Here is a 27,270-nt window from a genome sequence, read left to right on the forward strand (position 1 = left end):
ATGTCTGTCCTAACTATCATGACATAAAAAAAATTCAAGGACTGGTAAAAACTTGTTCAGTTGGTCCAACAGTCCATTATTTTATGAGCAACTTTTAGAAAAGTTTTAACATAATCAGTAACTTTCTCTAAATATATGTTAAGTTTTCAAAGACCATGAATACATTTAACTATGTACTAGTAATTTTCCTGTTTGATAGCTTTATTCATACAAGCAGCTTTAGGTGACCCTGACAGCCATGGCACTCAATTTTTTCAATGGGCAAAAATGATCAAACTTTCAGATACATCTTTTTAAAACCATGTATAGCATTTGTGGTGCTTTTAATATATAGATTAAAACTATAAGGTAGTCTGCTTTCCAATTTTGTTGCCACCACTTAATAAGATAGCTCTTGTTTTAAGAAATTAAGACTTTAAAAAATACAGTGTCTGTAAAATTCACAACCTTTACCCATTGAAAAGATCGAGGCATTACAGTAGTTATAATATCAGCTGATCTTTTACTGGAGCATACCAAGTATCACAAAATGTCCCATCCTGCCTACTCCTACTCCTATGTCACTTACCCTCTGCGCTCCCATCAGTCACAAAAATCATCAACAAAGTCAGTAATGCTGTTGTTTTCGCTGTTATAACGCGACATTGTACCATGGTGTAACTGTGTGACCAAATGTGACAACCTCACTCAATATTGTCCCCTGTCCACAGATCATTACTCATGTCCCCATCTAACCAGCCCTGGATGGGTTGTTGTTGACAAGGGAGTAATTTGCCACAGGTTTACTCAGCTGAGACACTAAAGGGATTGTTCCACGGGGAGAACAACATGCAATCAAAGACCCCATTTCCAGAGACTAGATCGATCTACTTTAGATCGACCTAACTCCCTGGGGGTTCACGCTAAATAGCTGTAAGCCGGGCGGACACAAAAGTTGATTACCCCCTTACAGCTTGTAGTAGGCGGGACGGACATTTAAGCTGGATTATCTGACAGTAATCTAGTGAGACTCCCCACGGGGATAGATCGATCTAAAAGCTCTGGGAATACAGCCAAAGGCAGCCATGTGAAACCTCCTCTATTTGCTCTTATCAACCATGAGCTGTCCTTTCCTATTAGATCTTGTCAGATAACTACAGGTAGCATGCCATCTATTAGTTCTCTGTGAGTATGACTACTGCTTAGTCATTATTCCTTTTCATATTACATAAGACACGTTCTTAGATATAATAACAAGGCACAGTCTGTATCAAGCATGTTTACAAATAAGTTCAGTTGAGTTTCAGAAAGTGTTATAGTCTGAGTTGTCTGGTATACAAACCTGCTCAATTTACAGTTGCACACCATATGCATGTGGGAACTGTTTGATTCTATCTAATTTTTTCCTTTGGTATTAAACAATTGCTCCATTTTTATACCAATTAATTACAATGCATACTTTTTTAAAAAACTTTTTAACAACAATTGCAGACATAATGAGTTAAATGTTGTAAATCTTTTTTTTTCTTACTATAGGCTACTGGATATTTATGCATCCAATGACTTTTCTCATGGAATGATGTAATCAAATATTCATCATCATATTTCTTTTTTTTTTAAAGCAATTTTGGTACTTTTTTAAAAACAATTTAGGTATTGTATTCAGTGACACTCTAATCCTGATACTAATGTATATTCCCAGGGCCCATTTTTAAAGAAAAATAAGAACATTTAAAACTTAAACGGAAAAACAAATATTGCCCAGATTAATATCATAATTATCTAAAGCACAGTGCACATTTTTTTAAGACCATTACATTTTTTTTTTTTTTGGGGGGGGGGTATAAAATCAGAACCAAATCACTGCTATTATTTTATTTCTACACTGCACTCATAATCCCATTTTTAAAAATTTAAATAATCTTTTTAAAAAATATAATTTTGTACTCAATTTCCAAATCTCATCAACAAAACCTTGGTTATACCATTACACTGGAAACAAGAGGAGTCTTAGTCTGTTAATATGATTGCATTCAGCGAGCCCCCTTGGAATTAGTGCATATATTAGCTAGGTGGACAAAATTCATTGTGAACAGTCCCTCACAAATTGTTAAGAAATAAAGTATTTGGGCAGACCTAGACAGACAGTGAACCTCCTCTGCCATCTACTGTTGAACTGACTACTTGACTGTGACTGTCTGATGACTGACTCATAGCACCCTGAGTTATACAGGGTAAATATACTGACACCAGTGAACCTCTTCTGTCATCTACTGTTGAACTGACTATTTGACTACGACTGTCTGGTGACTGACTCCCCACATCCTGTTTTACACAGGGTAAATATACTGACAACAGTGAACCTCCTCTATCATCTGCTGTTGAACTACACGACCATGAATCATCACACCCCGTGCTACACAGGGTAAATATACTGACAAAAGCAAGATCTATGTACACAGATGGTGTCTTAAGAAATGAGCATATTGAAACTCAGGGCAAGTGGGTGGATCATGATGGAGACACATAAAAAAAAACTTATCAGACGAAAGTAAGCATGCTTCCCAGTGCCTTTTGAATACCCTTCCCTGGTCTTATCTTCTCCATTTCAGTGTCTGAATTCTATTTTTCTGGTGACTTTTTATTTCCTAAGCTGACTAAAACTAGATGTTCCTGGATTGAGATTTTATTTAAAATAATTCTGCTTTTAAATATTTAAACAAATAATTTTTATAGTTGTATTATTTAAACTTATAGTAATATTTTGGAATTTTTTGAAGCTTCTTAGATGTTCTTCAAAATTTCAAATTATTTTTATCCAGAAATTTCCCAGCTGAACTTTTTTTCACTATCTCAGCCTGAAATTGTTAGAGCAGGTCAACAGCTGAGAAATGTCTAGCCAGCTTAGAATGAGGAGAAGGAAGATAAACTTTCTTTTTATCCACAGGGCAAGAGAGACATTTCAAGAGAATGAGCACCTGGTACAAATGGAGGGAAGCAGGAAGCTCTTCCAATACAAATCTCCTTACAATCTAGAGTGCTTTATTTACGAAACCACCTACATAGTTATTGCACATTTTATCCAATAATCTAAAGGCAGCCATACTGCTACTTTGGAAACCAAGGATCTCCTTTTGCAGTCCAGTCCCTTAAATATTTGTGAGTGCTAAGATACCACACACAAACATTACCCTGCCCTGAAAACTAAATGCATCTCCTTATCTTGGACCTTTCACAGGCACAGGGATGAAACCCCCGTTTGGTGAAAAAGCTGGAAAATATATTGTGGCAGCCAATGCCAATGGTATTTTTGGGTCCTAAAGTCCGAAAACTGCCAACAGTCAGAAAAATCTTATCCCTGCATGTAGACTAAAATGCCATGAATGAGAATAAAGATTTAGATTTCTCAAGGACTGGTTTCCTATAAGGACCTATCCTTCCCTATGCCAGAAATCACTAAAACATTAACTGGAATTATGGGTTATAGAATGAATTATGGGTTTTAGTACTGTATCTACTTAGTTTACAAAACAGGAGCATTTTTCTATCATAAATCCAAAGAACTCTAGATGGCATTTTATTTCATTTTACGTCAATATATCTCACCTAGATCTGTCTCACAGTTTCTGCCACTGTAAGGAGGGGGGCAGACACAGGTGTAGTTCTTGAATCCGTCCTGACACACTCCAGCATTTTGGCACGGCTGACTCCAGCAGTCGTTGATGTCAAAGTCACCTGAAATGACAAATTATATGTAATGTAGGGTAGAGGCAGGCTGTTTGCTTCACCAGTCAACTTCAACACATATTTTTCATCAACACTTGCTAATGCTAAAGTTATTCCAGAATAATTACCATAACTACCATTTTGGTGGTAATAAAGTTACAAAATAACTAACTTATTTTAAATAAATAAAAGCAACAAGTGAGAGTGTGCTCTGTTTCAATTTCATTGACTCAAGTCTGCAATAAGATAGACAAAAGTGTTCTAATAAAGTTAGCTCTGGCAGTTACTGATGCCAAAATTGTTAAGGATTAACAAAAGAGTACCTTCTTAATTGTTTAATTAACTCCACAAAATGCATCTTTTAATTTTTCAACTTATTATTTACAAGCATAGTTACAAAAATGCTGCAGTTAAAACTATTTTCAATGGGTAAATTTTTAGAAGTTCTAACAAGATTCTTTTCTCAACTACAGCAATCATGACTGTTTCCAGTGTATGAAAAGTATTAGCAGCCTTTCAGGCTCCCTACTGCTCTATCCCAACTTAAGCCTCTTTATCAGTTTTACAGAAGTCTATGTTTCTTTGAACCAATTTTTACAACCAGGTGAGTGTCCCAAGAGTAAGCAGGTGCCCAGACAGGAAGATATCAATGCAGTGAATACATGGACAGGATGAGTGTTAATTTTAACTATGAAATCTGACACTGTGTCAACATCCTGGGATATCATCAGAAAGACTCCTTAAGCTTTTCAACCATGCCAGAATATATACAAGAACAAATTTTAGTTAAAAGCTTTGGATGGGGAATTTTTTTCTCAAAAATGACAGCTATAACAGACTTACCAGTCACTGATGGCCATCTAAGAAGAAGTTATTCCATCTAAATAAAGTCTGTTGAATTAACATTATTACAATTTGCCTTTTTGTAGAAAAGGGAGATTTTACCAGATCAAACTCAATGTCATATGTTTCTTGCCCAATCTGAGCTGCCTTGTTAGGTCTGATACATTGTTACTCTTGGTCCACAAATTAAAATCTACAGACTGCTAATAAAAGGATTGGTTCATTTTGACTAAAGAAAATGAAGAATTCCAATAATTTTTGGCCTACTTATCTTTCTTTCTTTCTTTTCTTTCTTTCTTTCTTTCTTTCTTTTCTTTCTTTCTTTCTTTTTTTCTTTCTTGTTTTTCTTTTTTTTTCTTTTTTTTTTATTTATTTTTTTTTTAGACACAAATCCTGATTATACTCACTACAAGGCTGTGACTCCAGTGGACAGTTGCCCCAGTCTACATTGGCGTGACCCGCTATATTCTTGTCCAATTCCACCGTGAGAGCACCTTCAATACAGCCCAGATAGCCTCTTCCTATCGTCAGTGGACTTCCTCCAGTAAAATTCAAATTTTTAAAATCACTGTTATATGTACTATTGGCTATAAGGCGTTCATATCTTTTATTCGAGCCCTGCTCGATTGTTAATGTGACGTTGCCCACCTGGTATTTTAGGCTGAGCTTATACCAATTGTTATTATTCAGATCTTGACCGATTGTTAAAATATTTGACACAGAATCTTGGGAAGCATTCCATTTTAAAAGTAAAGATCCATTTGTGTTTACATAAAATTCTATGGAGTCCCCGTTTGCTCCGTGGTCAGATAAAAGTTGCCCTTCGGAACAAGTCCGAAATTGAAAAGTAGTCCTTTTGTGCACGTCAAATGTGTTTGTTGATTCCACATATGCGGATGAGTTAAAATAGGCCTTGTTCTGGAACTGTGCCTGCGTGAGTTGACAGCAGGCCAGCAACAGTACCAGCAGCAACATCTCTGAAATGACAAGAAAAATACTTCAATAATAATTCTAGGGCATTCCAGGGTATTTGTGTCCTGGAGAGAAAATTTTTAAATGCACAAAAAATCAACAAAAATAACATTTTCTGAAAAAAAAAGACTTAAGGTTTAGGGATTGATAAAAGATTGTGAATTCATGAATTTATAGAGCATTTAAATTATTTATTTTTGAACATGTAGTGTGACTTATAAAAGAATAGATTAAATAGCTATAATATGAGGTGAAGATAAAAATTAGTACATTAGAAATGGTTTCAAAGGAATGCAATTAGCAGTTGGTCAAAGGTTTCATTGGATAAGACAGGGGAGGTTAACAACTGAGGGAGATAAACTGTAGATCTACATTCACAGTATTTATCATTCCACAGAGCGCAGAAAAAAGCCACCTCTAAACTTAATGCCCCTGTCAGCAGCACTTATTATTTAACATGTATGTCCTGGGGGAGAAAATTGATGTTAAAAGTCCTGAAGTTGATCCATGTGTGAAACAAGTTATTCAATTAAAGTATGTGGTGTATTCTTAAATGTGGGTAATATGATATTATCTACACCCATATAACCCACCTTCTGCTCCACCCCATCATTACAGTGGCCTATGAGATTACAGAACCCTTAGCCCAGTGTATTAAGTGGGTTGGGGGGTGGGGGGTTGAGGGGAGAGGCAGAGAGAAAGTTTGGACCAGGGGCGGATCCAGGATTATTTGAAGCAGACCCTCCCCCTTTGCGTGGGGTTCAGGGCCTGAAAATATTTGTTATTTTAGAGGGCAAATGGTCATTCGGTGGTTTAGAAAGTTCTATGATTCAGCTAGTCAAAATTTTAATTTCAAGAGGGGGCCATTGGATTTTCCGAAATTGTAGGGGGGGGGGGGGAGGGGGAGGGTCAGGACCCCGATGACCTCCCTCTAAATCCGCCACTGTGGACTGCCCTCTTTTTTCTCCTCGGACTGGCTTCCAGCCACACTTCTAGGACACGATCCCGTTTTTCTCCATCACAACAGAAAGCAAATGTGTTAAACCATTATAAGGTATTTAGTGACCTGGAGATATGTTATCAGTGAACTTAGTCAACAGAATGATACGCAGCTCAATAATGTACTGAGATTATTTGTCAATAAAGGATGATAAATTATTTTGTGACCCAGCAATGAAAACTAAATAGTATGATTAACATTTGCCCAAGACTTTTCTGCTAAATATACACTGTACAGACACACGTTGTTCCAGAAAAAAAAAACAGCACCAACATATTTGTCATATTTCTTTAGCCAACATAAAACTTTTTCTGATGTGGTTTAGGTGACTACACGCCACCGTGAGCATGGATTGTGGTATTATTATGTAGTGACATGAGAACATACACCAAGAAGAATGGCCCCAGTGTGAAGAGAATACCTGTATATACATGTTGACTGAGGTTGAAGGGTCCTGTGACATTCTGACTTTATAGGCATGTGTACACTGGCCACTTGTTGTTTACAATTAAATATTATGGCTAAGGAAAGCAAAAAAAAAAAATAATAATAATAATAATAAAATAAAATAAAATAAAAAATCTTTTGGGGCACTTCTTTGATTTGTCAAACTGATAGTAAAAGTATGCTAGGAATATTCTATGTAATGTGTTAGCAGAAAGTCACCAGCTCAGCAGCAAAACCACCTGCATATATGACTGAATGCAGCAGTGAAGTGTAGTTACTTAATACAAAGGTGGCCTAGTGCTGAGCTGACGCCTGTCCGACAACTTAAGTTGAATGGTGGCACAAGTTCTACATCCAGAACTGGTCTCTCTCTGTTGTCAACCTGAACACACCAGTCTCGTTCTAACCACCTTGTCCTCCTGACCCCCCTCCTTTATAACCTGATAACATCTGCAAAAGGAGCTGCTGGTATGTTTCAGCTTGGCTACATAACAATATTATGGTATGTGTGTATGTGTGTGTGTGTGCTTGGACAGTTGCCTTTCACCTGGCTACACCTGTCTACAGGTTGAAATGCTGACTCGATGCTAGGACCCAGCTCGGCATTATTAGCTAAAGATTCACATCATGTCTACACTTCAAACGATCCACCTTTAGTGTTACTTTGATCAGCACAGGTAAATAACCCTTCTCTTAGTGAAATGCAGTTAGCTGCAGGATAAGCCTAATCAGATTATCCGTAATATCTTGTGATAGGGTGGCAGAGCTGAAAATTTGTCGTCACCTCTTCGCCTGCTTATCTGCCCTACATCGCCCCCTCCCCCCCCCCCTCGACTGATCCTATCTGCTTCACATCTTCAAGCCAGCTGTTGAATATCTATTACTAGTACCTGCATTAAGTCAATAAGAGGAATTTTTTTTAAGAAAGGTCCTTAGAGCCTCAATCTTTTGTTAACAACGGAGTAATTTTTCTTTCAATTCACAAAGCGATGTCAAGCTCCAAAATGACCAGCTACTTGTATCACCCATCTGGAAACAACACTATACCCATGGCTCCTATATCCTCATGAAATATTAAAATATTTCAAACCTTTATCACTCTCCATCTACCTGCATCAAATAACTGATGATTTTCCTCACACTTTAAACAGTTAATCCTGCACTGCAGACACTGTGCACAGACAAATATATGTGCATATAATATAAGAGAAGTAAAACCCTCACCAGATAAATAGCACTGATAATATCTGACTCTGACCAGATTATGAAATAAAACACTGTGGTAAGTTGAAACAAAGGACAATGGCACTATATATATATATATATATATATATATACCTTATACTTATGGCCATTGCACAGGAAAATCTAAATATATCATAATAACATACGAAGGCTCAATCTTTACCACTTTGCCCTTGTAAAAATTATTTTAAAATGTCAAAAACTGTGAACATGAACTTCATGTCTTCACCACTGACATGCAACAGATTTGGACTACAAAAAGGGGATACTTGAAATTATATTGCAGCACATGAAAATGTTGTATTTTTATTCAACTGGCTACTAGGGATCTAATCTGTTTATTTTAGTTTGTTTTTGTTTTTTTATGAACTGAATAGTGTTTTCTTTCTGCGTTTTCTTTAATTGCACTCTGCAGACAGTCCTGAATATTTTTAAGAAGGACTGGAGATCAGGGACTACACACATGGAAAACTCCCATACATCCTGCCATCTCTTCAACCTGATGCTTTCTCATTTCTACAATAATCAAAAACCCATTCTCAAAAAAAAAAAAAAAAAGAAAAAAAAAAAAAAAAAAAAAAAAAAAAAACATTCTCCACCACAAAACCACAACATCAATAATCATTTTCACTTCTTTCTATTTGCTCAGGCTCATCTCTCCAGTCCAGTGCATCTCTAAGGCCTGGACATCTCTCCAGTGTGCCTTCTAACAACCGCACCATTGTTCTGAATACCATAATACTCCAGCCACACTGTTGGGCCGCATTCACAATCACAGTTGATCCACAGACTAACAGATCCTCATATCAAATAATTATGGTTTGACTTAAAAGCTTCCTGCCTAATCCCCGCGGGGGAATCTATTCAGTGTCTATTGGAGGATTATGCTGCATGCTTTCAAGTGGGTCGGCCATATTTGATCCACGGATCAGTTGGTCAGGGGATCATGTTGTTCTGAATGCATCCTTATTGTACACATATCACTACTGCTAATATATCCATACAGTTGTGCTCACATAAATGGGCCCATTCCCAATGAAATAATCGTTCTATGTACATTGATCCAAGTCCATGGGATTTCTTGCTGAATGTAATCAGTGGAACACTCCTTCTCCTAGCGTTGAGTAGTGATTACATGGGTATGTTGGAAAGGAGGTGTGTTAATCTGTTTATCTGATTGCATTCAGCGAGAGTCCCACCCCGCAGAGTTGGATCGATCTATGTGAAACAATAGTTTCATTGGGAATGAGCCCTATAATAATGTCCCAAGTTATACTGCTATTTATACCTATTAATGAACAATCCGTGCCATACAGTCACTTAGGTCTTCACACTTAAATACTGCTATCATCACATGGATAATGTCCACTTTGAGGTTTACAAGATGGACATTTTCCATGAGGTATATGGTATTTTGATTGAGTGTGGAAAATAATCTCAGCTATATAATTATGTTAACTGGCTAATTCAGTATGGCATACTACATTCCTTTCAGCCAGGTTAGACAACTCTAGCCTGTGTCAGTGGACTGAGGTCTCTGTAAGTGAAAATAACTGTCATCACCTACAAATGTCAAAGACAGACAGGATTCTATAGGAAATTGGCCCATGATCCTATAGGACTTTTTCATTAGGGTTATTTAGATTCTCATGGGTGTAGTGTACATGATCTCTTCCAGTTATATTTATTAGCTGTGTAATTCTTAATAAAACAATACTACCCTTCTCCCAAATTGATATGATTTAAACTTCATCAAACATATGACTCACTATTAAAGTACTTGAGTCTCTTCACCAGAAATAGCAGCTTGCATGACTGGGTAGTTAATCACTTGTTTTTCAGATTAAGTAGTTTTAAAAAAGAAACCACTTTCTGAAGTCTTATAATTCACACACCCAAACTTCTGTGTACTGCAGAGCACATGCTGATATAGAACATGACACTGTCCAGTCCGAAAGAAACTGCCAGGAGATTTATTTCACTGTAAAATGAGTAAGAAGAAATAAAAAACCTGTCTGGCAGGGCCTTTACTAGCCAAAGACTCCTCAATACTTGCTTGATTATTTGATTTACCCTACATATCAGATAAGGATTAACTTAGCAAACAATGCTGTAATAAAAAAATTTGGTTGAGAATAGTTTTAAGATGCTGGACCCAGGGTTATTGCTTGATACTTTAGATAACAGAAAGCAGTAGACATATTATTTGTGAACTGTTCTACAACTGCTGACAAGTTAAGGTGCAAAACATCTTTCTCCAGGGCAAAATCTGGTCAGTCCAATACACAGGACTACAAGAATTTGAATGCTTGTATCTACCTGGATATAAAAGTCTTACAGCATGACCCCCCTCCTCCTCCCCCAATACGAACTACGGTGGCTGGCACAGCTAATAACAGCTGCAGACAGAGGTCAGTCTGATATAAGGGCTCCACTCTTAGACTGGGTTCCCATACCTAGATCGATCTAACAGGATCGATCCATCTCCCAGGAGTTTCTCTCTAAATTGCTTTCAGCTGAAGGGGCTTACTAGTAGATGTCTGGCACGCCTACTGAAGCTGCTAAACGATAATTTATTACCCCCTAACAGCTTCAGTGGGCGTGAAAGACATCTAAGCTGCTTCAGTTAATTGCAATTTAGTGGGAATCCCCTCACAGATAGATTGATCCACATTTAGTGGGAAAGGGTGTGAATGGTCCCTAAGAGTTATCTACCAGTATGTGCTAACTGACACCCAGTAGCCAGCTGATCACATACCAGACTGGACTGAAACACTTTACTAGTACCTAGACCAAACTAAGCCACTTCACCTCCAACCTACTCTGTATACTATAACTAGCATGTTACACGTTCACTTGATGCATCACATGGCTAGTGCAATGACTCTTGATGAATTTGTATTTTTAAGAATATCTGTGCAGTAATTTAAACACAAATCTCTTCATTTTTTTTTCTTTAACCTAGGAGCAAATGATCTTCTCTTTATCATGTACGCAGATGAACTCCTTGGCAACCAATGAAATAAACTTTAAGAGGTAAATTTTCCGGATGCCAGCACAGAGATTCTTACCACACCCAGGCTATATGTGGCGGGCAGTGGGGTAACCCTTACTATGATATTTCCAGGAAAAGAAAATTTTCTAAGAATTCTGGGACTGCCTATTAGAAATATGGCTATGTGAACAGCAAACATGCATCACCTAATAATAGTCAAAATTTGAAGAGAGGGAACATTCTTCTGGGCAGACATTGCTGCTTTCTTGCTGACCAGTGACTGACTTTTTTCTCACAATAAATCTGGAAGAAACCTGCTACACATTGACTCGAAATTACAAGAAATACAATTAATTATATGGCTGCATCCAGTGCAAATTCTGGAAGCACTTGTCATGTTCAAGTTTCCAGGTGTAACACAATTGCAATTGATTTTCATGTTATAATTTCATGCAATTTGAATGATTTATTGCCATAACATATGGGGACTTCACAGAGTACAGAAGATTAATTTGTGAAGTAATGTGCTTAATCTTCCATGAAATGTGTTATCTCATTTACTCAATTCAATTAGAGAGAGAGAGAGAGAGAGAGAGAGAGAGAGAGAGAAGCTGGTAGGAAATACTAGTAACTTGTAATAGACATAATATCCACCCAATAAGTTAACAACGGATGTGTAAAAACCATTTATGACTCCCCAGTGGTCCTATGTCACAGTGAACCTGTCAACAAAGATAAGATAACGTGAACTATTCAAGTGTGCACAACTGTTCAGAGAAGGAGCACTTCAGACTAGCAAATTCAGATGAAGACAGCCAGAGACTTGGAATGGATGCCAAGAGAAGAAGAGAGAGTACTTTAGACCAGATTTTTATTTCCAATCGTTCTGCCAGTAACCCAATCTGTGAGACGCAGATTTCTTAGCCACACCCAAGATAATTTGCAGCTCTTGCAATGCTTTTACATAGCTTCCTCAATGGTAATGCCTTCTAAAAAGGTTGTTAAAAGGAAGTTACCAACTCTTCTTTTGCCTTAAACCAAAGAAAATTATAAGCTAAAGTCAATCCAACCACTACAGAACCAAACTGATACAATATACATCCCTTTCTTTGTGTTTCTCATTATCACTACAAGTAGCATCAGCTAACAGATGCAGAGCAAATTAAAAACTAATATTTTCACTTTCTACATTCACATCCTAACAACATGGGCAGCAATTTTATGAACAGAGTACATCTGCACGGCTTCAATCAAGGCATGCGGGTATATCCCACTGATTGTGAAACCAGTCAACTTTCTAAACAATAATCACATACACGTTATATAAGCGTTGGGTGGCTGCTAGAATAATATACCATGCAGAGAAAATAATACCATTGCTAGTCTCTTGTGCAGAGTTAAGACATCTAACACTGAAGAACACTATGTTACGATAGGTATGCTTTTGAGCAGACTTCTTACCTAGAAGAGCACTAGTTTACAATAACTAGTCTCTTGTGTAGAGTTCAGACTTCTAAACCAGAAGAGCACTTCTTTACAATGGCTAGTCTCTTGCGCAGAGTCTAGCCTTCTTACTCAAATGCCTACTATTTTCCTAGCCACAGGATACTACTATACCTTTCAAATCAAACACTCACTCTGCACTAAGGCTGTATTCCCAGAGCTTTTAGATCGATCTATCCCCGCGGGGAGTCCCACTAGATTACTGTCAGATAATCTGGCTTAAATGTCCCTCCCGCCTACTACAAGCTGTAAGGGGGTAATTAACTTTTGTGTCCGCTCGGCTGATAGCTATTTAGCGTGAACCCCCAGGGAGTTAGGTCGATCTAAAGTAGATCGATCTAATCTCTGGAAATGGGGTCTAAAATCCAGAACAAAGTCTACTGTTTAACATTCAATTGCATTACAAGTGATTTATTTGACTAAAACCTGGCTGGAAACTGCTGATTGATATCATATATCATTTGACATTTGTCAGAAAAGTTGCAGACAATTTTTTCAACACCGATCTTTATTGGTCCAAAACTCCTTTCTTTCAAAAAGACCAGGGCTGAGCTAATAATAATGAAGAACAATAATAGCATGGATATGATAATCTATAGTGAAAAGCTATACCCAGTTGTGAATATATGTTGTTTGGTTCAAGTGGAATTGAGTATAGTTAGAAAGATTGTGAACATGACCTCAAATATGGTGCTTTCTCGGTTTCCTGACTAAGTATTTAATACAATACTTGACTTGTGATGCAAACAAGGTCCATTCCCCTGCAATGTTTACCAAGAAGATTAACTATTACAGAAGTGACTTATCATGATCTACAAATATTTTGAAACTTCACTGGAACCTAATTTCTTATCCAAAGAGAGAACTGAACAACTTTCTTTAAGGAACATATAATGTGACAGACTTTCACATAGACTTGCCTGATAGGATTTTTTATTTTATTTCACAGTCACTTGAAAACAAAGCATGACGCTTTCTCAAGATTCGGAAAAAAAACAATAACTCAGAACAGGAAGACTAAAGGTCAAACATCTTCATCATAGCTTTCAGAGCCAATAGAAAATAAAGTAAAATATGAGTGGAAATATCAGGATACACATCTCATCTTTTATTACAAAAACACTTCAACATGGTGTAAAACTTGGCCTGGAATAAACTAGAAACAGCATGGATGCTGCACAGAATAAAGTGAGCTGAAATGTTGTCTGCACATTATGACTTACTGGTCAGGAATTTAAAGTGCCAAGAAAAATTTATATAAGGGAAAAAAAGCTGTGTGCAAAAAGGCATCAGAACTATGTGGCAATATGTTATAAAAGGTCATTTTTGTCCACCAGGGCCATAATGCCCAGTATAATGTACTTAGACCCACATACTAGCACTCTACATTTAAACAAAGAAATTAATAAATTCTAATTTAAACCAAGGAGTTACAACAGTTGTAACTCCTTGTTTGAACAAGGAAATTATAAAATTTATTATTGATAAACTGGTTCAAATTTGTGGTTCAGCTAAAATTCCCCAGCTCTTTGGCAAATAAAAAAACCCTATCATACTGAACACAGAATAATATCTTTGTCAAAGTGTTTGTATAACAAGTGATTATATAAACACCAAGATACAGAAATGAAACTGGAAAATAGGCTGTTTATATAATTTTCAATATTATAAAAGTGCAAATGTAACAGGAAGATTTTTATAGGTATAAACTGACCTGAAAGGTAAGGTCCAAAATACCTGTGACAAATCTTTACAAAATTAGCAGCCAATCTGACTATCTCAAGCACATGTTGAATTATGAAGTAAGCAAGGGCACCACTTTGTGGCAAAGATGAGGCCAATTTCTCTAACTGCCTTCATTAACAACCTGATGAGGGCATAGGGAGCATGCAGCCCATTTGGACAGCATCCCAAATACCATTTGGCCATTTAATACAGATAATATAGCTGTTAATTGTCTTCGCTTTGCTTGGTCCTAAAGGGACATTGGTTATATGGTAGATTTTCAGTTATTATTCGTCACATTCAGACCATGACTTACCTGGAATGGATTTCAGTTCAAAATCCACCCTCAGACAAGCAGACCACAAATTTTTCATTATAATCCATTATTTCTACTACCGTTTATAATCATTTATCATCAAAAATGTACTAACATCCAGAGAAAAATTATAACCCATTAGATCTAAATTGATCTATTCTCAAATGCCAGATTTTAGACCAATCTCCAGTCCAACATCATCATAGTCTAAACCTAAACACAACTTTAGATAACTCAACAAGGACTTGATATGTACAAACAACAATCCATTTTTCCCCTTAAGCATGAACCATTAATGGCATACATAGTTGGTCCAGCTATTACGGGTGATGTTATTTAACAAGGGCAGTGTCACAGAGGTCTCCTTAGGTTAAATACAGAGGATGGAAGACTGGAGTGATTTATGTATCTTGTCCTTAGCAGTTGGCACAGTAAGGTTCCTTGGTTATTTTAGACGAGGAATAAGACAGAGCACTGTCTGACAAACATTTTTCCATGTATAGTTTAAGAATTTATCTTTATTTACTAGTTAAAGAATTTATCATTCAACATTTTCCATTTAGAGAGTGCCAGGTACTTTGCCTTAAGTATTTTTCCACATATACTTATTTTTGGTTGTTTATATTATTTTTTTTTTCTTGAAAGAGGGGGGGGGGGGGTCCAAAATATATATATATACATTACTGCAACAAATTAGGACACTTTTTATTTTCAAATTTAAATCACTTCCCATTCATAAAGAGCTTTGTTGATGAAATATCAGTAAACCAGCTGTTACGGGGATCAAACAGTTTACTATAAGGGCAATCCTATTAGCTAGTTGAGTCAATGACCAAGCTGTATTTAATTAATGCAATAGTCTCTGGATATTCCCATCCCCCACATACAAATCATAGCTGAGGTTACACACCAGACCACACAGTGTACTATAACCAAATGCGTCTACATTACATATGTGTACATTATACTGTAGCTGTAGGAATTCCTTGCAAATGATTGGGGAGATTATGCCAATACTGTGTGATATATCTCAGTATTTCGTTAAGAATTAGTCAAATACATGTTTAATATAGAATTCATTGTGAACTGGGGCATTTATCTATTCCTATAATAAATAACAGTTAAAATTAAATTCTATAATTAATTCTTCTGTATTTAAAATAGGTACCAGTATTTGCATGTTTTTTTGTTAACCATGATTTCTGAAGCATTGCGCCAGAAGAATGGAAGTCAGAACATGTTCACCGTTGACATTATCAGTCATTTATAGGGCAAACAGGGAGGAGAAAGTTTAAAGAACCTCCTGTTCCTTTTCCTGATCAAAGAAGTTCAATATTCGGTTCACCTCGTACAAGTCATAACTGACTAGTAATTCCCATTTACTAGTTTCAGTGCGGAACTTTGTGAGACAATATGTGTCAACACAGCAATTACTGGTCTGAATAACAGCCGTTGCCATCACGACCACTCCAAGAAAGTGATCACCAGACACGATCCCAAACCAGCAGAAGTAGATATTGCTCCAAAGATGACATGTGTAGCTGATGGTAGAAGAACCGATCATTGTTTACGGTGGCAGCCATTTTTGGGCAGGGCACTTGCCTACAGTACAGAGGACAGCCTGCGGTGGCCGATTTGATTTTACCCCTTTCTACTATAAAGTACTCCCTCGATTTCACCTACCTGTTAATGTTATATCTCTTCTGAACTGAAGACCCATCCTTGGACCATTTCCCGTTAGTCATGCGATGAAATACATGGCCCTCGTTCCTCGTATATATAACAACGTGAGTAATGTAGTACGCACAGTTTGAATAACAGTAGTCACGTGACCCGGAAGTGCACCGATACCATGCGGTTACTCGTTCTGAAAGTGACCGACTTGGAAATGCTTTTGTTGTGAAAACAGAAGTGCAACAGAGTGTTTCGTTTTCATCTTTTCTAAGGCATTCCGACGAACTGAATCACCGTGAATGTATTTTGAGACGGCCTATTTTTTTCTTTTTTACTCCCATTTCCCCATCAACCAATAATAAATAAACTGAATTTTAAAAATCAAGTGTGTGTGTTTGTGTGTGTGTGTGTGTGTGGTGGGGGGTAGACCGAAAATATAAACCCTAGGCTTCTTCACCTGCACCAAACTCTTTCAATTGAGATATTATTGTCTTATTCTATTCAATACTATGACATGTTGGAACTTTGAACTTGGGTCAAATGACGAACCTAAAGGAAAACTGCGTGAAACGTTCTCTTCAAATGGTGCGATAACTGAAGAATTAAACGATAGGGCCTACACCAGAGGTCCATCTACAGAAAATTGTTTTATTACAGATTATTTACTAGTTCTTATAATTCACACGAAGAAAATATCAATGGGAACGGCATTAATATCTGCATTACGTGCAGAGCTTTTTTATCCCAGAGGTACAGAATCCTGTGCAAATACCGTAGTTTTTAGAAGGTAACTTTGTGCGTGTGTCGGGGAGGTCTCAGATGGGTCAGATCACTTTTAAAATGGTTATTGTGGGAGTAAGTCGTGAGCCCAAACATGCCCCCTTTAAACTTGTATCAATTACACGTGTTTTGGAGATCCCCTGGTGTTTTGATTTTTATCACATGTCCATCTCCTAATTTTGAAGGAGTCAAGGCGGAGAGGTAGCCTGGGGCTTTAATATTTTATAGATGTGGTTTTCAAGCTAGCGCACTGTGTATATAAGTGTGCATTTCTTATTGCACAGCAAAATATATAGTAAAATGGTGCCTGGTTATTCTGCATACAAATAAAGCAAATGCACAAAACTCGCCATGCATACATACATGTAGATTACATGTACTTTTATTTCATAACATTTTTTTCCTGGAATAGAAACATTTCTAAAAATCAGTCGTCCGGAAATTACTAATGTGAGCGTATAAGCTTTCTAGTAAGTGTATAAAAGGCCAGAACCATAAATCATAAGAAGAATGAATTTTTGTTTTTCCGTTATGTCCTGGAACTACCGTTTATCACCAGTGACATGACACCATTACGATACGTCAGAGTAATTGTGGTCACGCGAGATCGTGATTGACGTCTCGTGGTTTGTGTGGTTGTCACGGGACTTTGGTTACTGCTGATACCCTGACCATGGTTACACACACCAAAGCCACAATATACTGTCATTTCGATGCGTTTCAAAAAATGTGTAACCAAGAAGTTGTAACTTCTTGGTGTAACATAAAATGCAATTGTCAAATACACACAAATGAAAAGACTTTTCATGAAAAAAAAAAGACAAAGTTGGCTATGTTTAACCATATACGATAAAACTGATAGTTTAACTTCATTCTTAAGGGTATTTTTATATAAGGTATGCTATCCGTATATAAAAATACCCTTAAGTCGTAACTTCTCTGTCTATATACATGTATCTAGACATTTGAAACTAAATCATTTAATCAGAAATGACATAATACATCGAGTCCAAGTTCATGGATGGGAGGCACAATGATTCGGGAGTAGAAAAATATTGCTTTTTTTCTGAAGGAAGATTCGATTTGGAGCAAAGATCCCAGAAAGGATATCTTTCATTGGACTATTTGGCACTAGGCGAATGGGAGTTGAGCTTCGCTCACCGATGAAGGTGGCAGTCGGACCTGAGAATTAGAGAATGATACTCGATGAGATATTGCATAGAATCGGCCCAAACGATGTCTCCAACAAATTGCCAATAATGGTTTTCGGTTGCAGTTTTCGTTGTTTCTAGCTCAACATAAAACATCACTTAGATCCACGTCTTCAGACATTATTGGGAGCAGATGTAGTGCAATCTTCAGAGTGAGCAGGAGTGCCATTTTTCATCAGTTTTGCATCTACATCCGGGTCGCTCGGCGTGTCTTCTGTAGGAAATGATTCGGAGCCATTATCGGAATCAGTGGCGGCAGCTTTACAGTGACCAAACAATCTGAAACAGCATTGTTGCAAAATATAACTATGTTATTCAATAAATCACGGTAAACATCACCCCCATCCCTTTCTGCCAAGGGCAACTTTATGGATTTTTTAAAATCATAAATACAACCTTAGATTTATGATGCACCTTTTCAGTACAATGTACGTTATTCAGCAGCTCTCGCTAGACAAGGGCAAGACCTTCAACAAAATTTATTATTATGAGTGTAGAGATAAGAGATATGGTCGTATTCCTTACCCAGCTGAATTCAATAACGTGTCAAACTCCCTTATGTTCTGAGGAAGTTTGCGGTTCACTGTTTCCGGGAGCAGCATGGCCAGAAAGCCAGCGGCAATAGCATTGAGCCCAAAGATTACCATAGGCAGATAGGAGACTAAATCCTTCAGCATCATTATCTGTGGACCAAGAGCACTGCCGAATCGTGCAAAGGCAGATCCCATACCAATAGCAATGATCCTGAAACACCACAAAACGTGTCCTTTAATTCACTGTGAAAAAATCCAAACCAAACCCCCCCCCCAAAAAAAAAAATGCGAACAAATTTGCTTCAAAAAATTAATAAAATTGAGACAGCCGTACTTATAGATTAAGCACACAGACAAAGCAAAATACGACAAGCTGATACGTTCTGTGAAGCAGAAAATAAAACAAAATAAAAATCGCAAATAGGGAGTGTTTTTAAACATCGCTGATATTTCATTAACAATTTAAGGCTTGCTATAATTGCTCCTTCTACGTTACACAATGTATATGTTATGTTTTAGCATGCTGCAACCCCTGGCCTTGCCTCATCACTGTGGGGTAGCACTCGGCCGTGAACAGCCAGATGATCACGAAGGACGCTGAGATTCCCATCTTCCCAATGATTGCAAAGGTCACGATTAACCAGTGGACGTCTGGATGTTTAAAAGATAGCTCAAAACAAGACATAAAATGACAAGACATTGTTTCCCGTTATTTGATTACCAAACATAAACTTATGATATTCACGCAATATTACTTACAGTATAAAGAGCAAAAAAGCGTGAAAACGGCAGATAGTTTTTGATTTAATTTTCGAAATTACAAATTACAAAACAATTCATTTGCTCAAGTTTTTGTCTGTGACGTAAGCAAACTACATGTACATCAGTGGCTACGGTGGGATGGTTTAAATCCATATGACTAATAAACAGAAAAGCCGGTGGTAGGCCTATAATCGCTTCATCGTCATCCATCAAATGACCTGTTCTTAATTTACATTAATGCCAATTTTTGTATTCCATTATTAATTAAACGCTTTGGACACTTCGATTTTCTGATGTATATGATATGGATGGGGGCTTTATTGACTTCCTTGTAAAGACACGCCAGATATAATCAAATAAAATTGAAATACAAATCTACTGTCAAAACTTGAACAACACAAAAAGGAAAAAATCTTATTAACAATGTACTTGGAAAATAAAACCTACATTACTTGAACAAATGCTTATATAATCTAGATTAGAATTTTCTCGTTTTGTGAAGCAAGACTAAATACGAATGTTCTTAAAATGTGTAGGCCTACCCACCAGAAGTTAGGCACCCAGACACCAAGCAGCCAATGCCACCAAGTAACATGGTACCAATCAGCGTCGTGCGTCTTCCGATCTTGTTTACGGCATATATGGCGAAGGCGTACGCCGGAATCTCAATGGCGCCCATCAGGGTAAAGTTAACGTAGAGGTTGCCGCCGAGATCTTCCGTTCCCAGAGAAACACCGTAGTAGACCATGCCGTTCACCATCCTTGGAACAAGAAGGCCTTTTTATGAAATATGTTTTTGTGATCTATAGATAGGAACTATTCTTTTACTTAGAGACCAAGTATCATGAGTCAAACATGACATTTCGATCCACCATCTATGGACAAGTAACCAATAAGAGGTTAATTAAGCGACATGGTTGACAAATCTCGCATTCTTCGCAATTTGGGCAGTAAGAGAGCTATTCCATTGTAAATAAGAGAGACAAAAGAGTCATTTATCTAAGCACCTGAATATCGATGGCTTGTTAGTTTTATCGAGAAGAAGAATACATGTCTCATATGATTTAATCGTGAATATCGCAAAAAAAAAAAAAATCAGATTTCGTTATCTCAGAAATGTCAGTGTAACACATTATGTTACAACCATCACAAAAATATTGGTGCAGTAGCTGTTATATGTCATCACTGAAGCGTTCTGTACAAAAATAAGGGCCCAAAAATACGTTTTACATCCTAGAATAGATCACGAAGGAAGAACATGTACGCATAGGCAATCAACAAGGCAATGCAGTATAGATTATACTGGGTAAGACAACACTAACCAGATAAAGCACATGCTCGCAGTGATCGCCAGTCGACGCCTTGTTCTCACTAAGTCTAACGGAGTGAAGGTTTCGGCCAGCGCCTTGGCGTCTCTAGAGGTTTTTAAAACCCCCTGTATGTCCCCCTCTTTCACGTCGACTTTGTTCCATCTTGCCACCTTTCGAAGCAGTTTCTCAGCCTCACTATGCCGACCTCTAGACAATAGCCAGCGAAACGATTCTGGTAGCGTCCTTGAAGAAAAACCAACAATTTCATTGTAACCTGCCAAAGCTAAAATAAGCTATATAGAAATGTGCATACATGTATGCATTATTGAAGAAGTACAATGTTTGTAAAAGCTACATTAATTTTGAATCGGACAGTCATTTTGTGATAGTTGAAAAGTGGAACTGAAAAGTTAATGTTCCCAGTTAAAATACTGCGTCAGCAGTATGATGCCATGGGTCTCTGGAACAGACCTTCGAACACTGGTCGTCAAATATACGCATTCCCGTTCTCAACGCTTTTGATTATCAACCACCCACTGAAAGGCGAATACTCACAGCCAGAAGAATCCAAATAATATACAAGGTGCGTACAGGGCCAGAGCAAGGTGTCTCCAGTCACGGATGAAGTAGGCAAAGAGAACGAGGACAAAATAGCCCAATGTGAAGAAGTAGGTCATTGAAATAGCCGCTGAATTGCGCTTGCTTGGACCCACGAACTCAACGGCTGAAATGAGAAAATTTCAAATAGTCATGCATTCTGCTCAATTACAAATTAAAATAGGATATATTTAATTAATTTGGGTTTCTAATAGTATTCCGTCTGCCTGTCTATAGAGAAGATACACGCTGGCCCCTTCTGTACCTTTAAGCATTCCAAAACAGTTTTTTTCATAATTAACGAATTTTTTCGGGGTAATAGCATTTTCCCCCTCCTTACCCACCTTTAATCTTCCTTCTCTGACATTTGCCATAACTCTGTAACAATTTTGGAAAAAAAAGCTAAAGGTCAAAGCTGCGCTTAAGCGCAGGTTTTCCTGATACGCCATTCAACCAATGGCTCTACTTCCGGATATTCCGAGACAATTGTGCCGTGATTTAGTTAAAATTGCGTTTTTTTCAAACTGTGACTGACTACCAGGTTGGACGGGGGACAAGGAGTTTTTAAAGGTCATATATATGTCATTATAGACCTATTTTTAAAAGTTTTATTGTTCTCAGATAAGTTCAACAATAAGCTATCCATGAATTTAGAATGCGTTTAAAATCCTGGCTTGGATTGCCTAAAATGACAAAATACTGACACGGCCTATACTTTAGTAAACCTAAATTGTGCTAGAACCAATAAATAGGCTATCATTTGAAAACTGCCAACGCGTGTGACCAATAGAGAAACAATAATATGGTGTTGCATAGTGAGATTTACATAGGGCATGAACTACTCTGCGTGTGCTGTGTTTTGTATTATATAAAATCCCCCTGCTCTGTCACACAACCTATATCAGATGGTAATAAAAACATCATGTGTGTTTTAATATCAAAACAATACAGAAGCAGGACAGACCTAGAAGATATGAACATTCTTATGTCTTGACATTTACGACGACTATAGGTTGTTTTGGAAGGCGGCAAAAATGGCTATACACTGAAGTACAGCAAAATAATTGTTGCATTTCCAGAACACCAGCTTGAAGGGATAACAACTATTCGTTTTGGAAAAAAATATTAGGGGAAAACGACAATTTCCCATGCTTACCAATGGTTAATAAATCTATTTCGGACATTCAAAGTTTGTCTATGTTTTTTTTTTCTAAAAAATATTTTTGTAAATATTTCTTAAGAGATAATTACGGAGATATAGACATCTCTGAAGGTCCATGTGGTTTGATGGCAAGCTCAGATTCCAGAATCATTGCCGTTTTGGTGGTAAAATGGGTTTTATTATTTTTCTATGAATTGTGAACAATGTTTTTATTGTGAAATATAAATCTCATACGAACAGTTTTCTCTCTAACACCATGCAATGCATGCCTCTGCTTATTCCCTAACAAATGATGCCTGCAGTAATGAAGAGAAAAATCGTTAGAATACCTGTATACTTAAACATGCAATATACATACCTATGGTGTAAGCCACGTTAAAATAAAACCCATTTAGCACGCCTTGGATACCCTGAGATACAACATATACCACCATACTGGGAATGAGCGCCGTCGCTATCCCCAGCAACACGGAAACCATCAGAGCCAGCAACACCGAGGGGCGACGACCAAACCTTTGAAAAAAGAATAGTACGTTTAAGGTTTGCTTTTTTCATGAATTTCCCTGAAATAGTACAATCCATTCAAATATGTGCGCACTCCTGTGTGCCTTTCCTTAGTAGACAGATTACATAGAAGTATAGGTTTGAACGTTTACATATTCTCATACCGGAAAATTTCACTTTTTTCTTGAAACCTAAATGAATTCGACCTGCTCTCCTCTCAAATAGAAAATGATTTGGTATCAAATTAATGCATTTTAAGTACGCACGAATCTCATTGCGGTTTATGGAACCCAAAAACGAATTTCTTTTCTTTTTTTTTTTTTTTTGGGGGGGGGGGGAGTAATCTTTTTAATTTATTTATTCTTTTATTATTTTTCTTGCTATAGTTTTAAGGCGTTGGAAGTGGATTTTTGAAGACATACCTGTCTGAAATAACGCCTGATATGATGTCCCCTATTAGCTTCCCTATAAAGAAAACTGACTTGCTGGTACTGACTTGCCACTCGCTGCCGCACGCTAGATCAAACTGAAAATAATTCACAGACAGATCTAGATAAAATCATGTTTTCTTAAAAGAAAGTAATGTTGATGGTGTGACCCTTGAATATGTTTTAGAAAAAAAGAACAACTCCAGTAAAGTGGTTATTTGCCTCAACAGATATTCAAAAGAAAGAAAACGTTAAATATTTTGTTCCAGATCTTTTTTAAAATAATCGTATCCCCCCTCTCCGTTTATGTGCATCTCTGAGTACTGTTAATACATTTAAATGTGATCTATTGATGAGATTAACTGTTCAAATGGAATGATACATGCAATGCGCACAACAATATTCTCTAAATATTCATTTGATATGCAAAACTGTAGCATAAACATGCAGACAATATTCAATGTTCCCATTGTAATGTGTTGGTCAAATGAACCTGTTTTACACATGCTGGTTCGAAACATGAGGGCCGATGAAAGGAGTTATACAGGATGAGATCACCATTTAATGAAAAGGTCGGAAAATATGGCGTGGGTTTCATGGGCTGCCTAGGCTAAAGATATTTTTGGAACCCCATAAAGCCAAAAATACACCGACGGTCGGAAAATGTCATGCCTGTTTATACCAAGCATATTGCTAGTTGAACTAATCTAAAAGATACAAACAATTGCTTTCATTATGTCGCATTTGATAATATTGTGTAATACTTTGATATAATGGGTGACTTTTTGGGTTCATAATCGTTCAATAGAGAGTTTGCATACACGGGGCTTGCATTAAAAATTACCTCAGATACGACCGTGGACGTGTAGATGTCTTTAGCGTAGGTCCTCCCTTCAGGGCAAGGCAGCTCTGTGCGATTCCCATCAGACTGGCCCGTCCATGCCGAAATGAAGTCTTCTGTATCATTTCCAACGTTCCGAATCACGATGCTACATGTGCCTGGTACCACTCTATTGACATCTTGGTCTGTTGGAAATGACGTGTTTGGCGGGAAGAGTCGCGAGGACAGGTTGTTGTAAGGCGCGAGTGTGACGTTCTCGTAGACTTGCGGTACCTTGCAGTGGTAACTGGGGGTGGCCGTAAAAAAGACTGATCCCAACATGTTAAAAGTGGCATACATATTGATCAGACATATTGAGATATACTGCAGCCTTTGGTATCTCCCGAACTCCCCGACTATCTTCAGAAAATCGTCCAGATGCATGATGCCGTCTAGATGTGTGTTGAGTGTAACGCGTCTCGTGTTTTGTGGTCGCCCTCACCACGCTGGAGTCATTTATAGACAAAGACCTTGTCCGAGAATGCGTCAACCGAATGGAAAAATACAAACTGTTCGCTTCAGAATGCCTGGAAAGGTCAATGTAAATGTGTTGTCACAATCCTGATAAACATTCATTTAAAGGTAAAGCCATTGGTTTAATATTATAAAATCAAACACTGTCACCTTCGAATTTCAAACAGGCTAACCATTGGACGGCATAAGGTGCAATCCACCAGCCCTGTTTTCAATAGCCAAAACCTGCCACCAATTTGCCGTTTATCAACATTCTTCCATCGCAACTGCCATTAATGGCACCTCGGGGTGACAAATTTGAGTCCGTTTACTGATAGAACGGTGTAACGTGACAGAGAGCCCCCCATGACAGAGAGTCCGCTTCCCATTTATTTGAACAGGTAAGCCTCGCGCTAGATTTTGACCCACTTAGATCAGGCTAACCCTAACCATTATAACTAAATGGAGGGCGGATTTTCTGTCACACGGACCCTCAGTTTTGTTACACCTAGAATGGCCAAGGGGGGTTGGTGCCAAAGTTAAGAGGCTTTACATGACAATTTAATTTTAATTTGAGAGTTGGGTTCTTTTTAAGTTGTTAAAGGGATACCAACTCTTCATATGAGACTCAAAATTCCACATTAAATACATTGTAAGAACAACACTTAGAAATAATATTAGAAATTCTATTTTACAACCAAAACGGAGGTTATAGCAATTATTCTAAATTCTGAAGAATTCTATTCCGATTCACTCTCGCTCGGTCTTACGTATGTTGTAACAGGAAGCTCAACGTTCCCATTATACAATCATGAACATCAAAACTGGGCTGAGGATATCACCTTAGCATGATATAAACATGACCTTAGTTCACAATTATCATTTATTACAATTCTTACGATTCTCTCCAAGCAATAATGTGATTGGCTTCTCATCTAACACATTCCACAGTAAAAGATACTCAGGCCGCATCCAGCTGCCTCCTCTAAATTTCGCTTGATAATAATAGCATAGAGATTTAATTATAAAATAAAACTATATACACGAAACAAATTGCTTTTCTTAATCCTAAAATTATCTTAGAAAATCTAAACGTCGTCTGGTACGTTATTACCAGTATCTGAATGTTGGACTGCGCGTAGCACTTTCAAGATGTGAGCAACACTATACAAACTAGACGCTAACTTTTTCGCAGATGCAACATCCAGTAATTTCTGTAAATCAAGAGTGCTATGTAATGTGATCAATCTTGGTGTCAAAACATTTAGATAAAGAATTGGCTATAACGAATTGGCTATATAACGTACCTTGCGTCCGACGGGCTGCGTCATACAACATCCCATTCGAGCCAATGCAGAGAAATTGTCTGGCTCGTGATTGCCGGAGTGTTACCTGTACACAAAATAGGAGCATGCATTCGGCACATCCGAACTATGTTACCTATGTTACCTATAGTTACCTAACTAATGCACCATGTCCTTGGTAACTACTTATAAATCAACTGTTATAGTACACCTGCCGAAAGCCTCTCCAAAACAGTGGAAAACATAGTACTACCTAATGGCAATTACTGGACATAAACGCGATGTTTATGACCACTATATGTCCGAGAGTACGTGCCTTTCATTGATATAGGTTCATTTTAAAGAAAGGAACATAATTTCAACAGTTACAACAGGTGTAATATACTTGAAAAGAAGAACCACCGTCTTAACCAAAATGATTTTTAAAAGTAAATTAACTGTTATTGTACACCTGCCGAAAGCCTTTCTAATACAGTGAAAACATAGTACTACCTAATGGCAATTACTGGACATAAATGCGATTTTTATGACAACTATATGTCCGAGAGTATGCGCCTTTCATTGATATAGGTTCATTTTAAAGAAAGGAACATAATTTCAACAGTTACAACAGGTGTTTAAACCTTCTAAACCGAAATTATTTTAAAAAGTAATTAAAAATATATGCATTTTATATATTTTAATGACTCGCGTTTGATCAACGTACTATTTTACCTCGTTAAAGCCCCAAGATGGCTCCTTAATGCAGTCGCCGAGAAGGTACGCAGTGTGACGTCCTGCTCTCACAAGTTGTCTCTGATCTCCAACAGAATAAGCTTTGTTCTTATTTGCACACAAAAAAAGGAATATGTATGAGACTCAGATGGCACTAAATGTGCTACAAAACATTTTATCAGTTACTATGGGGTACAGGCTGTTCCT

At 37.4% G+C, this 27,270-nt stretch overlaps 2 protein-coding genes across 6 annotated transcripts in view; both read right to left on the minus strand.

Moving 5' to 3' along the window:
• The window catches only part of LOC106171031 (uncharacterized), a 61,475-nt gene extending 44,895 nt beyond the window's left edge, over positions 1–16,580 (minus strand). For 3 of the 4 annotated variants that reach the window (XM_087007426.1, XM_087007427.1, XM_087007425.1), the window contains exons 1-3: positions 16,435–16,580; positions 4,956–5,525; positions 3,586–3,714 (exon numbers count right to left, since the gene is read on the minus strand). In XM_087007426.1, coding sequence (XP_086863552.1) covers positions 3,586–3,714; positions 4,956–5,525; positions 16,435–16,471 — 736 coding nt within the window. In that variant the 5' untranslated portion in view covers positions 16,472–16,580. Of the gene's footprint in view, positions 1–568; positions 844–3,585; positions 3,715–4,955; positions 5,526–16,434 lie in introns of those variants that run through there. The other variant, XM_087007429.1, reaches the window with a different exon arrangement.
• Positions 16,581–17,559: 979 nt separating this feature from the next.
• LOC106174976 (organic cation transporter protein) lies at positions 17,560–26,471 on the minus strand. Of its 2 annotated transcripts, none has more exons than XM_013556765.3 (10): positions 26,353–26,471; positions 24,557–25,119; positions 23,707–23,810; positions 23,139–23,293; positions 21,577–21,745; positions 21,034–21,264; positions 20,258–20,472; positions 19,492–19,600; positions 18,942–19,160; positions 17,560–18,695 (listed from the first exon to the last, which is right to left on the minus strand). In XM_013556765.3, the coding sequence occupies exons 2-10, from the start codon at positions 24,974–24,976 to the stop codon at positions 18,530–18,532; spliced, it is 1,788 nt and encodes a 595-aa protein (XP_013412219.3). In that variant the 5' UTR covers positions 24,977–25,119; positions 26,353–26,471; the 3' UTR covers positions 17,560–18,529. The 2 variants fall into 2 exon arrangements, with proteins under 2 accessions (XP_013412219.3, XP_086866060.1); XM_087009934.1 differs by lacking the exon at positions 26,353–26,471 and adding an exon at positions 25,945–26,044.
• Between the last annotated feature and the right edge of the window lie 799 nt (positions 26,472–27,270).

This window comes from Lingula anatina, chromosome 3, assembly GCF_051362555.1.
Source record: "Lingula anatina isolate TDL-2025a chromosome 3, LinAna3.0, whole genome shotgun sequence".
Classification (NCBI taxonomy): Eukaryota; Metazoa; Brachiopoda; class Lingulata; order Lingulida; family Lingulidae; genus Lingula; species Lingula anatina.